The sequence below is a fragment of the Triturus cristatus genome, chromosome 2_2, assembly GCF_964204655.1.
Source record: "Triturus cristatus chromosome 2_2, aTriCri1.1, whole genome shotgun sequence".
In the NCBI taxonomy this organism is placed as follows: domain Eukaryota; kingdom Metazoa; phylum Chordata; class Amphibia; order Caudata; family Salamandridae; genus Triturus; species Triturus cristatus.
Window position 1 is genome coordinate 257467830 of NC_140582.1, and position 13449 is coordinate 257481278.

Below are 13449 nucleotides of genomic sequence, written 5' to 3' on the forward strand. Positions count from 1 at the left end.
ATGATACTGGAATTGGGAGGGACAGAAATGTGTGACTGAGAGGTACGGTGCTGAGAGCTAGGTAGGGTACTACAACTGATGGAGAGTTGGGTAGGGCTGGCCACCACTGGGGTGGCTGTTTTGCTTTGGACTTGGTTTGGTTAACTACAGGAACCTAACTACACTATGCAATTTCAGACTCAATACTAATTAGAATTCCACTTTGTGTGTAAAGGATGTACATAGTCATCATGAGGAGAAAAGGTGTTCACTGGCAGCATATGCTCCAAGGGCCACTACTGATCTATTCTGGTCTAGCTTCCTTTTCCCTCCCTCTGCAGCAAACAGACTGCATTAGGAAAATTCTATTTGTGATCACTTGCCCAAAAGTCATTCCCCTTTAAAACAAAGGCTCTCATTTTTGCACGACTTTGTTTTGAAGCCTTTCATGGAACACAAGTATGTGTCTTTTAATCTGATTTTTTTCTTGACAATACATTTTCATCTACTTTAAAATGTGATACAGTACAAGGAAATACTACTAGACCATTTCAAAACAAATTAAAGGAAGAGTATACAAAGTAGGAATGTTATCCTTCTAATTTCGACCGCTGAGAGGTTCATGTGTTACTGCTGTGCAGGCATAGAAAATAATACAAGTAAGACTCAGGGATGCCACTCATTATCCACAACCTAGGAACCAATACTTCTGTGAAGCAGAAACTTCTGCAGTTTTTTCCCCTTTTGTAGTCACTCATGGGCATGTTCCGCAAGGGAGGATGGATAAGATACGCAGCAGCACATTGCAGAATAATAACGACCCAGGAACCAATCTTGAATAACGTTTCCATACAAAAATGTTTTATTTGTCACATAAAAAAATCTATACATTTTGTAGGCTAAAATACAGTTGGCTTCAGTACGCTGAGAAACAGTAAGTCTGTAGAGAAAGTCTGAATAGAGCAGTACTGGTCACTTTTTTTATTTACATTTCGTATTACAAAACGTTTGAACTTCTTAAACGATACCACCATTTTAACTAATTCCATTGGAAAAACGTACAGAATGCTCTCAGCACAAAAATACAGCCAGGTCTATCAGCAGTGGCATCTACACCTTCTAAGACATTCAGTGTAAATACACATGTGAGAACCACAGGAAGTTAAATCCTGTAGCGCGATAATGGTGGTAAGGTCTGTCATGGAAAGCCTGTTTTCATACTGCAGCGTAATATGAACTTTGACAAATGTATGCACCACCATAAGCTTGTTTCAACCCTGCACCACTGTGCACAGCTATGATACTAGGACCATCACAGCTGATGAAACTATGACAATTATAAAAATGGTTTGCGGTGTTAAAAAAAAATATATATATATATTAGAAACGCACAGTAATTTTGATATGGAGAATTTTTCTGTATTTTATAAAAAGTGCTAAATTTTGGGAGCAACAAACCAGTAAAACATGGTATGGTCATTTTGCTAATTAGATCACTTCTTCATATATGAATCTGAAGTCAGGACCATCTATTTTTGAAAATAAAATGCAATATTTGTACAAACTCGGTTGTTCCAATAACTATGTCAATACTTGAATCATACAGAATTCTTCCACAGGATGACTCCACTAAAACAAACCTTCACACATTAGATGGAAGATATAGTGACCCTGTGTATTTACTGGAGTATATGGAAATATGTAATTGTTGCTAAATTATTATTATTTTTTCAATAAATGTCTTGTAGAACGAGAACAATCATTACTATGAGTTTCCACAGTATGGGTAGGTGATCCAAAACTGCACGGTTGGGAATTAAGTGGCGGCCAATGGATATACTTCTCAGCATCCTCTACCATGGATTAACTTTTAAACACATTTTTAATCAAACCAATGTGGTTGGGCTCCGGAACAAGTGTATGTAATAACTCACTTTCCTCATATCAGGCACCTTTCGATTGGCCTGTGTGCATAGCATACGATGTGAAACATCACGTGATTTCACAGAAAAGAAAGCTACAGTATCACATAAGTTAAATTTGAACTGTACAATCTAGCCATATAAAAAGTGGACCATCATCTCAAACAGTTTAAAAACACAAACACGGAATTGCTTCGTAAACCATTACAAAATATTTCCGTGCTATGCCACATCATACAGAACGTGGTACCAAAGTCAGTTCCTGTGTGGAGATAAGTAAAAACAAAAATTTAAAAAAAAACTTGCTCCCTTTCTCAGAAGTAACACAATGATGCCTAAAGTCATAAAAAGCGAGCAAGAGCCACCAGTTCCTGTCAAAGGTTTGGCCAGAGATGCTCAATGTAGTCGTACAATGGACGTTCTACGGGGCAGCACCATGTCGTGGAAGCAAATCCCTCAGCATTGTAAAGATGATTAAGATCTGAGCTGACGAGTCTATGAAATCCCTTCAAGACAAACAGTTTATCCAAAAATCAAAAACTTTTGGGCACAGACTGAGGGAAGTAAAATAAAAATAAGAATAAAAAAAGTGAGTTTGGTTGGTTGTCCCACATCACTGGAACGTCGTTGCCACTATTTACTCTTGTTAGACATGAACACTATCTGCACATGATCCCGTTGATCTTCATTGTCAGCTCATTGTGCAGAAGAATGGAGCTGTGCTCTTGTGGTTTGCCCAGCTTAGGATGAAGATGCCTCATGCAGCAGTAAATCAACACACTCAGAAGATAATCACATTCGCACCACAGCAGTATCCTATCACCAAATTTGTCCAAGATGGTGCAGCATGGTTTATGTGGAGCAAGACCATTCACCTTTTTCCATGTCAAGGGATTGTCGCTGGCTCATGCTTGGCCATTCTCTGCTTGGGTAACCAGTCTTGCTTAGCCTTCATTACACTGAGTCCGACCAAGAGGTGATGGCAACATGGCGCCTGCGCAGTGCTGGCCATCAGAATAGTCATAACGTATCAAAGCATTTGTTTATAGATTTCTGATATCCTTTCAAGAAAAGTAACAGTAAGGAAGAGCTCACCTCCTCAGCTCTTATATGCGAACCTTCGACGGTCTCAACAGGGGAAAAAAGTATTGCTACAGGTTTGTTCATATTCATTTAACCATGAGGAATTTCCAGCCCAAGAAAGATCCAGGATTCGGTCACAAAAGATTTGGAAAATTAAGCTTGTTGGACAATGTGTAAAATTAAAAGTATAACCTGTAGTTAGCACAACAATGAGACAATGTTAGATAGTCAATTCAGGTATGCATTAAGATTGCTGCTTACATTAAGTGACGAAAAAAAAAAAATCAATAATAAAGGATTAGTGTTAAAAACTGTTAGACGATGGAAAAAGTCGTAGCTTTTGCGTTTTATCGCTGGGTCTCTCCTAGAACAATTGGTTCCACATCCTTATTTCAGTCTCATATTATGTCCTACTTTCGCATCTCTTATGAGTAGAACCTGTCAAAAGACTATATTATACATGAAAATAAGCCATGAAAGGGTTGTGAACCATTCTCTAAACAGGTAATACAGTTCTTGTATATTAAGGGACTGTACAAAGGGACTTGCCAATTTAGCTCATTAAAGGCTCATATTAGTTAAAAGTGGTTTCTGCAGTTTGCTTCATCAGTTAATTCCATCTAATAGTAGCCACTTCTATTGAAGATCCCCCTCCAATACACAACATGGAGTCCAAGATCACAGTCGGGCTGGTGTGGAAAGCAGAAACAAGATCGATAGGTTGATAGACCCCCACCTCCCAAAGACTGCTATAACCTGAATGACGTTATATAAAACACACAAGAAGACCTGGAAGCATCATTTGGTCTACATAGAATCCAAATCTTTAAATATCTACAACTCAGATATCCCCTGCACAAATATAGGGAATGTCTTTTGGACGTGCAGGAGTGCTCCCCTCCTGGAAATAGAGTACTAGCAGAGACTATGCTGATGAAGGTAATAGCACCAATCTACAGTGCTCCCGATTGCAAGGGACCAGTGAGAGATAAATGGAGTCCTGTGGAGTTTAGACAACTTTAAATAGGGGATGGAGATGTGAACAACCAGAACAGTTGTCATGAAAGCAGGTTTCCACCAGATACATCTTTAAGTACTACATTCAGCATACTACACATATACACAACTAAAAGCCTTAGTTTCATTAGAATGGATCTGTCGCAGATCATGTGGATACAGGGGTGACTATCGGCACATATGGTGGGAATATCTACGAATCAAGGTGTTTTGGAGGAGGGTTAGCCCGCAGCTTATCTGGATAGATGACGCTGCGATTTGCAAGGAAGGCAAAACAACGAAGCGAAACAAATTGGGGGAATAAAGGGAAAGGGGAGTTTGGAGGTGTGGCCAACTACTTTCTACACAAACACTAGAATATACTTGGCAATGCTGGACATGACATAGCCAGAAGCAACATAGCCAGCAGGTGGAGGATATCTCAGGACTTGATACTGTAAGATCGACTGACGCATAGTGACGGAGAAATACCAAAGCAAGGGCTACCTGCAGAAATTCACAAGGACAAGGGGTACATTGTGCAAGCTTATGGATTATCCTGATACAAATAATTGAAAATGCTACCCTAGATGTTAGAAATAGAGTATGTGGGGGCTGCAAGCGACCAAGTTAATGATGAAAGATACAGGCATATTGGCTGTCACTTATGTTATCTGTAAAATCAATAAGGGGGCGATTGTCTACCGAGCTGATAAGATTATTTTCTCAGCACACTCTGATATTAGTATTAATTTTCAGTGGTGATAAATATTATACACATTGCATTTTGCAATTCACTGCAATATAGTTCATTTGAGGGCAAGACAAGCCCTTTCTTTTGGGAGCCTGGGGATATTGCATTGTAAAAGAGAAAATATAAGTTGTCCCCATATGCGACAATGTAATTTTGATCATATAAGCATGGTCTATAACCCCTCATTGATCTACAAGAGACACATGGATGGCGCCAGGGATGGAACTCCCAACCATTCTGTGGTCTACTGTCGAAAAGCAATTTGAAACCATGATTTCTTCAATAGATTAAAAATAATGCATTCAGTAGTAGGGCTCATGATAATAATTTACCAAAACGGACACATTCACTATGCTTATTTGAATATTTTGTGTGCCGTTGCTTGGCCCCTTAGGTTCTTTGGTGCGTAAGTATATATCTGTGGTAGTTGGTTATCCCATCCACCATGTTATAAGTGCTTTAGGATATGCATTTGTGTAAGGACAATTTATCCTAATGCACTTGTAATAGGATGAAAAGGATATCTGGCAGTCTACCAAACTCTAAATCAAGCCCCTACTTTCTTCAAAACCATTATTTTCTCGAGTGCTGCAAAGTGACAGCTGAACAAATCAGTTGCAGCCTTTGAGGTATTCTGCATGTATATTCTGCTTCATTCAGTCAAACAGTACCTAAAACTAATGGTCTGGTTGTGGACATTTTCATTGAGTCTGTGTCCTGACAAAAGTCCACTACAGTGATGTTTAGGACTGAAATGTTGACAAAAGTAGCTCGAGTTGTCTGAAATATGCAACTGAATACACATTTTCTAAAATTCCTGAGAGGTAACTACATCACCTACCCAGCTAAAATTCCTTAATATTTGCTGTTTTGGTCCACAAATAACATTCACTGTTTGTAGCTTAGTTTGGTGTATAACCTCTACCCACTCTCTCTCGGATGAGGTTGGATTTGAACTCTGGGGTGGTAGAGTAGATCGTGCTTTCTCTTTAGCCATTTATGCCAGCAACCAGCTGAAAAGCTTAAATAAATCTGACAGGATAAAGTACATTTGTGCAACCGATCCCAGATCTGATTTCTGCTAAGCATCCTTGGGAACAAGAGGACACAAGAAGAAAATAGTAACAAATCTGAGGGTGTGTAGACTTAAGCATAGTTTTAACACAAACTAGTGAAGATCAAACAACAATACATATTTTCTAACTCAGTCCCAACTGATGTTCACCTGTGATTACTGTTTTCAAACCTAAAGTTTATCCAGTTATCTTTCTCTAGATTTTTTATCTGTGAATTTTGCCTCCTGGACATAATACCAAAACCTCTTTCTAGACCCAATTGTTATAGAAAGTTCCCAAACGACAAAAAGCTTCCATTTTAGGTTATAGTGTTCTACGTGTCATTTGATCCAGTTACATTTGGTTAACATGGATCACCATTATAAAATTATGACATTGTCCACAATTTTGTTAAGACAAACTGTGGCATTCAAAGTAAGTATTTTCAGTTATCTGTGGAATAAAAAACACAGCGTAACAATGGCAATGTCACATGTAGTGTCACCCGTATGAAGAGATCACATGATTAACCAATGCCAAAAGAGGATCAAAACCCTGGTTTGTGATGTTGACAATTTTTGTTTGTGTTGGAATGTCAGGGGGTTCCATGGCGGCTGGGTGAGATTCAAGCAGAACTTGTCCCAGAGGCCTAGAAAACAAAGTCACATGACACAGGTTTAGAAACATTACATCGAAAGAACAGAGAACAACTGATGTCACAGACGGGAGCAGCTAGAAACCACACACACAGTCCATGCAAAATTTCTACCCATTTTGATTCTATGTAAAGCACTAGCAATGTCGAAATTCAGTTCCAAAAATTATTGGACTTATCAGAAAAATGACTAGCTTAAATGTGCTGAATTTCAACAACTCCACCGTAAAAAAAACATAAATCTTGTCTTATGGACAGGAAGTGATAGTACAAGCTTTGCCCATATCATCATCAACATAGATTACTGATTAGCATGGAAATGACTTGCAACATAAATTTTGTGATTTATTGACCTGTGTACCGGAAGATATGCTAATACGGTCAAGCCTTTTTTACACAAGGTGCATAATTATTGCCAGGTTGAACCATATTTAAAATGATACACATTTACAAGGGTTACTGCGGTCCACACATCTTCCAAGTTCTTACCTTATGAGAAACATGAAAACAGTTACCTAATAACTTAATCTCTCACTCACTGAAAGCGCCTAACACAGGCATCATTTATTCGTACCATAACTGTGGTAATCCCTCTGGCTTACGTGACCACAATACCATATATTGTGGTAAATAGCAACATGTAATGCGCATGGGGAACAGGGGCAGGGACCACATCTGCTATTCCATGGTGACTAAGTAACCACTTAATGAGCATCATAAGAAATGATAACCGGTTTCAGAGCAGTAAGTTATTTTGCGACTAATGAGTGTTATATGTTTCCAGATTTTGCCACAAATGTGTTAGCTGTTTGGGTCAGACAGAGCCTGAACATTTTTAATGCACGACTGCTGGCATTCGTTAATTTGCGGACTAGAAATGTTTTTTCAGGGTAATGTTTTTAAGTCTAAGTAAAGAACCATTAGGTTTGAGGGTACATTTCTCAGACATGGTGAATTAAGTGGTCTGGCAAAAGATTTAATTTAAAATAACATTTGTAAAGTTACTGGCTTTGTTTTTATGAACAACAATAGTTATTTTTTCCAATCTTGAATGTCTATTATTAAGGTGTGATTTGCCTTTTGGGTTGGAATTTGTTCTGTAGAACTGCATTGTAGTGCTGTATTACAGTTCATGGTTACAGATATGGTTGTATATCCCTGTATGGTACTGTAAAAGTACAGCTAATTGTAAATAAAGAGGAAAATAGTTTCCCCCAAAAAGTGTGTACTTTAACCATTCAACCTCACAGTTGTTTCAATGCTTTGAGAAGAATTTGGAAAGGGATGAAAAGGAGCTTCACTGTTCTACTTTGGTGAGAGATCAAAGGGGCTAATTTCGTGATATGTGGAGTTAAAGCATTTAGGGTCTGATTAGGATCTTGTTGGATGGGATACTCCGTCACAAACATGGCAGATATCCCGTCCGCTGCATTACAAGTTCCACAGGAGATAATGGAATTGTAATACGGCAGATAGGATATCCGTCATGTTTGTTACTGAGTAACCCAGTCCGCCAAGATGCTAATCGGGTCCTAATATTTTAGAAATCCTTAAATATTTTTTTTTTAATTATACTTGTGGGTCATTTAACTTCTCCAGATGCAAAATAATGTTGATCTGTGGCACATCACGAAGCCAACATCATGAATGAGCCATAATACTTTTCAACGGAACTAGTTAAGTACCACAAATGGAAAGATCTAGAAAGAGTCCTGAACATGCACAAATGCTGCCATCTGACAGAAAAAGGTATTTGGTCACGTACAGGGCGAGCTTGCTTATCACGAGGACCAATATCACTGGCTGAAAACTGAGGAATACGAGTGTAAGCCACCATTGAACTTTTGGTCCCAATGCAGCTTGTCAGTATCTCTTAGTCATGATGGATTCAGTCTGCGATTTCTGGAGGTTCTGGCTCTACTCCACAACTCAGCATAAGTATTTATTTCTAATGTGATTTAGAAAATGCAACTTAATAGCACAACTGCATCTACAGGAATATTATAAAAAGGGAGTTATGGTGGGTTTGGTTATAGCACAGAAGGTGACTGCATTGTTTACATGTGCTAACCTCACTAAATAAACCTAGATCGGAAATAGTGCCTACACCAAAAATGGAAAGTGAGGAAGCTTGCACAGTCAGTGTCGTCCAACGAAGGACCTCATTTAAGGTGACAGTAGCCCATTAGCTCCCATCATTACAGTCAAAACAACTCAAAATCACTACAAAGAATTGAGATACATTTACGGCACATGTTTTAAAGACTGTGGAAGTTGTTTTTCTCAATGATTTAGGTTACAACTTTCTATGAAGCCTTTCTTCCCTAGAATGTGGTTCGACAGTTATGACTAATTAAAGCATGCTTTAAAACACCCAACATGCCAAATAGCCTACTGCAATATGTATCCAATTGATTGTTCTAGTGAAATTCAATCTTCTAGAGAAAGACTCAAGTCCCATGCTGAGATATAAAATTCCCCCAACCGCCTTAAACCCTGGTCATCATAATAAGGCACACTAAGCTTTCTCACTTTCGCACCTGGTGTCATTGCTTTCCTGTAGTAAAGCAGCTACTAGACATCAAAAGCTGAAAAAGCGTCCCGTACAAAATTGGCTTTCTCAAGCCCACCGGAGCGTGTTTTATCTGTAAGGTTTGGTGCATCTCTTCACGAAACAAGGAAGAACAGAAAAAGTAAAAAGGAAGAACAGAAAAAATAAACCGAGAGAAAATGGAAAACTGAAGCAAGAACACAATATCAACACAAGCACATTTGGTACAGATGGAAGAGAAATATGTTACCAGTCAACTGAAGGAAGACCACATGTTTCAGTCCACACCAAGATGTGCAATGCATTTTTGCTTGGAGGGTTATTGGTTAATAACATGACAGGCGTCTTACTCATAAGGGATTTTATTTGCTATGAGTTTTAAGAAACCTCTATTTAAGTATTTTATGTTAAAACAAAAATATTGATCATAGTTTCTTATTTTCAACAATTCTTTATATTTTTATAAATTATCAAAACAAACAGCCAAAATCATAACTTATTGAGAACAAAATAGATGGGGGTGCATGTGCGTATGCTGAATTAAGGGCTTATAAACCATCCTGCTGCAAATATAAGAACAATGTGGCTCCTTTCAGCTGACTTTTACAGGAGATGGTCTTAGCTGTGATACAAACTCTGCCGTCCAGATGATTGGCAAGTAAACACATAGAAAAAGCAGAACGTCTTGAGTGATGCAGAGAGCAAGGACATCACCCGAAGCCACCCAATCAGTGAAGACACAGAGAGGCAGAAAGTAAAAATGGAAATCCTGGAGGACAGCCAGATGGTGGTCCGCACCTACCATCGGTTTTAACTCTCTGCCTTCTGCTCCACTCCCTCGGCTGTTATCTTTCATCGATTTTCTACTGTTCTCTACAAATTCCTGTAAAGCAAAAACAGGTAAATGGAACAAATTCAGTTTGACCAATTTATTAAAGAAATGTATTTATTATGTATTTTTAAACATCTCTTGTCCCAGCAATGGACTTCTCCTGCCCCACCAAAGTTCAACTTTCCATAAGCAGCTTCAACAACTAACTTTACTCTTGCTGGTACTTACATGAGCACCCACGGAGTAGACCCCACTTACATTACAGATTAGGATTTTTGGTGCTTATTTTGTTGTGTTCATATTGTGCGGGTCTGACCCCCAGGAACAAAGGACTTCTTTACACAGCAAAGGCCTGGGTACCAAACAGTGCTTGGATACACAGGACACACACAATCGTTTACATAGTTCATAAACGATGTAGACAAGGAGAAGTGATCATAATTAAAAGAGTACGCCCCCATGCAATGTTTTTAAAAGGCTTCCTGAATGCTAACTACAACATCCCTCCCAAAGGGGAAACGCTTGTTTGGAAGGAATGCTTGAATGATGGACTACTATGTCAAAATTCCTGAAGAGAGAAAACCCACACCATTTTTTAATACACCATTCACTGTTTGTTTTTACAATATGGATAGACCATGGAAGATTCTACTAAAACATATGGAGACAGATCTTTAGACCACCGGTCACCATAGTGGAGGGATTTTCTCATGTGACAAACTTAGCCCTGAAGAAGTTCCATTAGAGAAAAGAAATGAAACACGTTGGTTGCTTTCATTTTAAATGAAATGAAGAATAAAGCAAACTATTAAACAGAACATGGGGCTCTTGACTTGAATTCTATATAGCATATACTGAATGAGTGCACTCCAAATTATTTAATTAAAAGAGTATGGTGAGAAGGCAGCACATAACATCACTCACAAAAGAAGTGAAAGCAGGCATGGTTGGGTCAGGTCAATTGAGTTAACAAGGTGGAAATCGATATTGTGCTTGCCAATGAGGACCTCGCTGAGTTGCTTAAATGGCAAGGAGTCTTCACAAGTGGGAAGGGGACTCAGTCCTGTTAAAGGTTTCCGATTTACCTTAGCGCTTCTGTGATTGCCGTTACTATTTTAACTGTTAATGTTAACCACAGTACTGTGCAGTGCAAAGCCTCACTTTCAGGCTTGGCATTAGTCAGCAAGAATTTTCAACTTTGAAAAGTTCATGTTTGTATGAATTTGAGGGCTGAAGGTTCTCTGTCTCGCAGGTTTCTTCCACACCTGCTACACCCTCTTTATTTCAATTTCTGCCAGGAAATCTCCATCAAAGCCTTGTGTGTAAGGATCTTTATATTAGTCTATAAATAGATGTGGTTTAGCATTTTATGCTCAGTGGATGGAGAGGGAATTCGTGTTGCCCAGCTCTACGATTCAGACAATAATTTTAATAAACTTGCTCAGACCTCAAGTAGGCATGTGAGCCGATTATCAGCGCATTAATTACAGCAGAGGCTGATTATTTGGCGCTACTCCCCACTGTGACTCTCCAACACCTTTATCAGTGCTCTAAAAGAAATCTAGAAACATAAATCATAGAATCATAAACACTATCACAGATGGGTGCTCTAGAGCGGACGACCTTGTGAGGAGGCGGGAGATACAGCATTGGCAGTAGATCAGTACAGGGGAAATAACTAAGCTTAGATAACAAAAGGTCATTTGTAGCCATCCTCTTCCAATTTCCACCATGGGAAAGTTGTTCTATCCTACTTTCTAAAACCCATGCTAAGTGGAGGGCTTCTACAGGTCTTCTTTCTTAAAATTGTGATCTCGGTGCCAGCATACAAGGAGTACGCTCTTTACATAAATCCAGACTTCATATCATCTTAAACATCCACCATGTATCTCTCTTCAAGCAATGTTTGCCTTTTGCTTCAACGAAGAGGAAGTTCCTCCATCCTTAACAGAATCATGGCACCACCAGTGCTACAACACGCTGGCATAACGACCAGATCTAACAACTTCTTTGTACAGTAGTATTGTGAAAACACTAAACCAATCTCATTTTAGATGCCTGTCTATTTCTCACACTGTAACCATCATGGTCTATTTCTAAATGCCAAAGGCTTTTTTGAAGGACCAAGCAATGGTGTTTCTACATTGTATCAGTCTCTATGTTAAAAATTACACGCTGGGTCTATATATTTTGTCAAAATATATGCTACCTACAACATGGGCAGAATTGATCGCCAAAGATTAACTTTCAAGAAACAAATGAAATGATTGAGGTTTGGGTGGGAAGGAAAGCAGCAGCAACCATAAAGGGATTACCAGCATAGCCGAAAAAAGGTAGACTGCATGCCATAATTTGCTCATACTAAGAGGAAGACATGCACAAGTTAAATCTCACAATCAGCGGCGTCACTATGGGAGTGTGGGGGGTGCGGACCGCACCGGGTGACACCCTCACACGGGGTGACACCAAAGGGCCGGTGTGTGCTGTGCAGAGCAACAGAACGCAACGTAACCTAACCTTTCAGGAGGAGGAGGTGCCTGTGCGCAGTGCGCACTGTCTCCTCCTCCGCCGCGTCTGCGCGCCTCTCTAGGCAGTGGCGTCGTCACTACTCACCAGAGACTCTAGGCCCGGGTGCAGGCGGCTGATGTCATTCCGAAGGCCAAAGCAAACATGTTTGAATGCTGTCGCTTCCAGGTGAGTAATAAAGGTGCAACAGCCTCAAAGTAACGCAGAGGTCGGTGCATTTTTCCCTCTGCGTTTTTCATAAATGAAGTCTGCTGTACGTACAGTGGCGTAGCTGGGATGGGGCGGTCCGACCCAGGCGGCACTATTTTGGGGTAGGACAAAGGCATTCAGATAAGGCCCGGCTTGCTTTCGTGGACGGGCAGAGAAGGAATAGGACTCAGGCAATGTCCTCTTCTTTTTTGTGCTGGCAGCTGTCCCCCTCTCTCTTCCTATTATTCCCTCTCTTTCTGTCTTGCTCCTCACTTACTGAAAACCGTGACTTGAAGAAACTGTTCACAACCTCTTTCCTTCTTTCATTTAGTTGCTTCCCTGTGAAATGGATCCAAAATAGAAAAACACTCTTGCGAGAAATGCCCTTTTTCTGACATTTTTCTATTCCAAAGTGCAGCGGGATGGAGAGAAATAGGTGTTAAATATGAAAAATAAATACATAACTAAATAAAGCAAGACAGAGTGGTTGTAAAGTGGCTAGATTGGTTTTATTTACATCCAAATACATCAGCATTACTTTACAGAGTTTGCCAGTAAAGCGCTACTTTTGTTTTCTCGTCTTTCTTTGAACAGCATTGTTGTTCCCAGGTGGGAAAGTGTACCATTCCTGGATGTACTGCAATACCTGGTTGATGGGTGGATTGGAAAACAAAATGTGTACCATGGCTCTGTGTTTATGGATGTGGTCTTTTTAAACCATACTGCTTACGTTTTGTAAGGATATAAGCAATGGACATTGAAACGGTTCCCTTCAGGGCCCTCTAGTCATGTCCTTAACTTTTCAGGTAAAACCACTCGCTGATTTCTGAATAGTGAGTGAGAGATCGTTAATGTAACCATGTTGTTTCTGCTTACATTTCACATGCTTTACTTAATCTTGCATTCC

The 13449-nt window shown here is 39.6% G+C and overlaps 1 protein-coding gene across 2 annotated transcripts in view; it reads right to left on the reverse strand.

Annotated features, from left to right (window-relative positions):
* Positions 1–818: 818 nt before the first annotated feature.
* SLC44A1 (solute carrier family 44 member 1) overlaps positions 819–13449 on the reverse strand; it is a 419880-nt gene continuing 407249 nt past the window's right edge. Inside the window, exons 15-16 of one of the 2 annotated variants that reach the window (XM_085641304.1) lie at positions 9798–9878; positions 819–6438 (exon numbers count right to left, since the gene is read on the reverse strand). In XM_085641304.1, the coding sequence (XP_085497430.1) occupies positions 6415–6438; positions 9798–9878 (105 nt within the window). In that variant the 3' untranslated portion in view covers positions 819–6414. Of the gene's footprint in view, positions 6439–9572; positions 9879–13449 lie in introns of those variants that run through there. The other variant, XM_085641303.1, reaches the window with a different exon arrangement.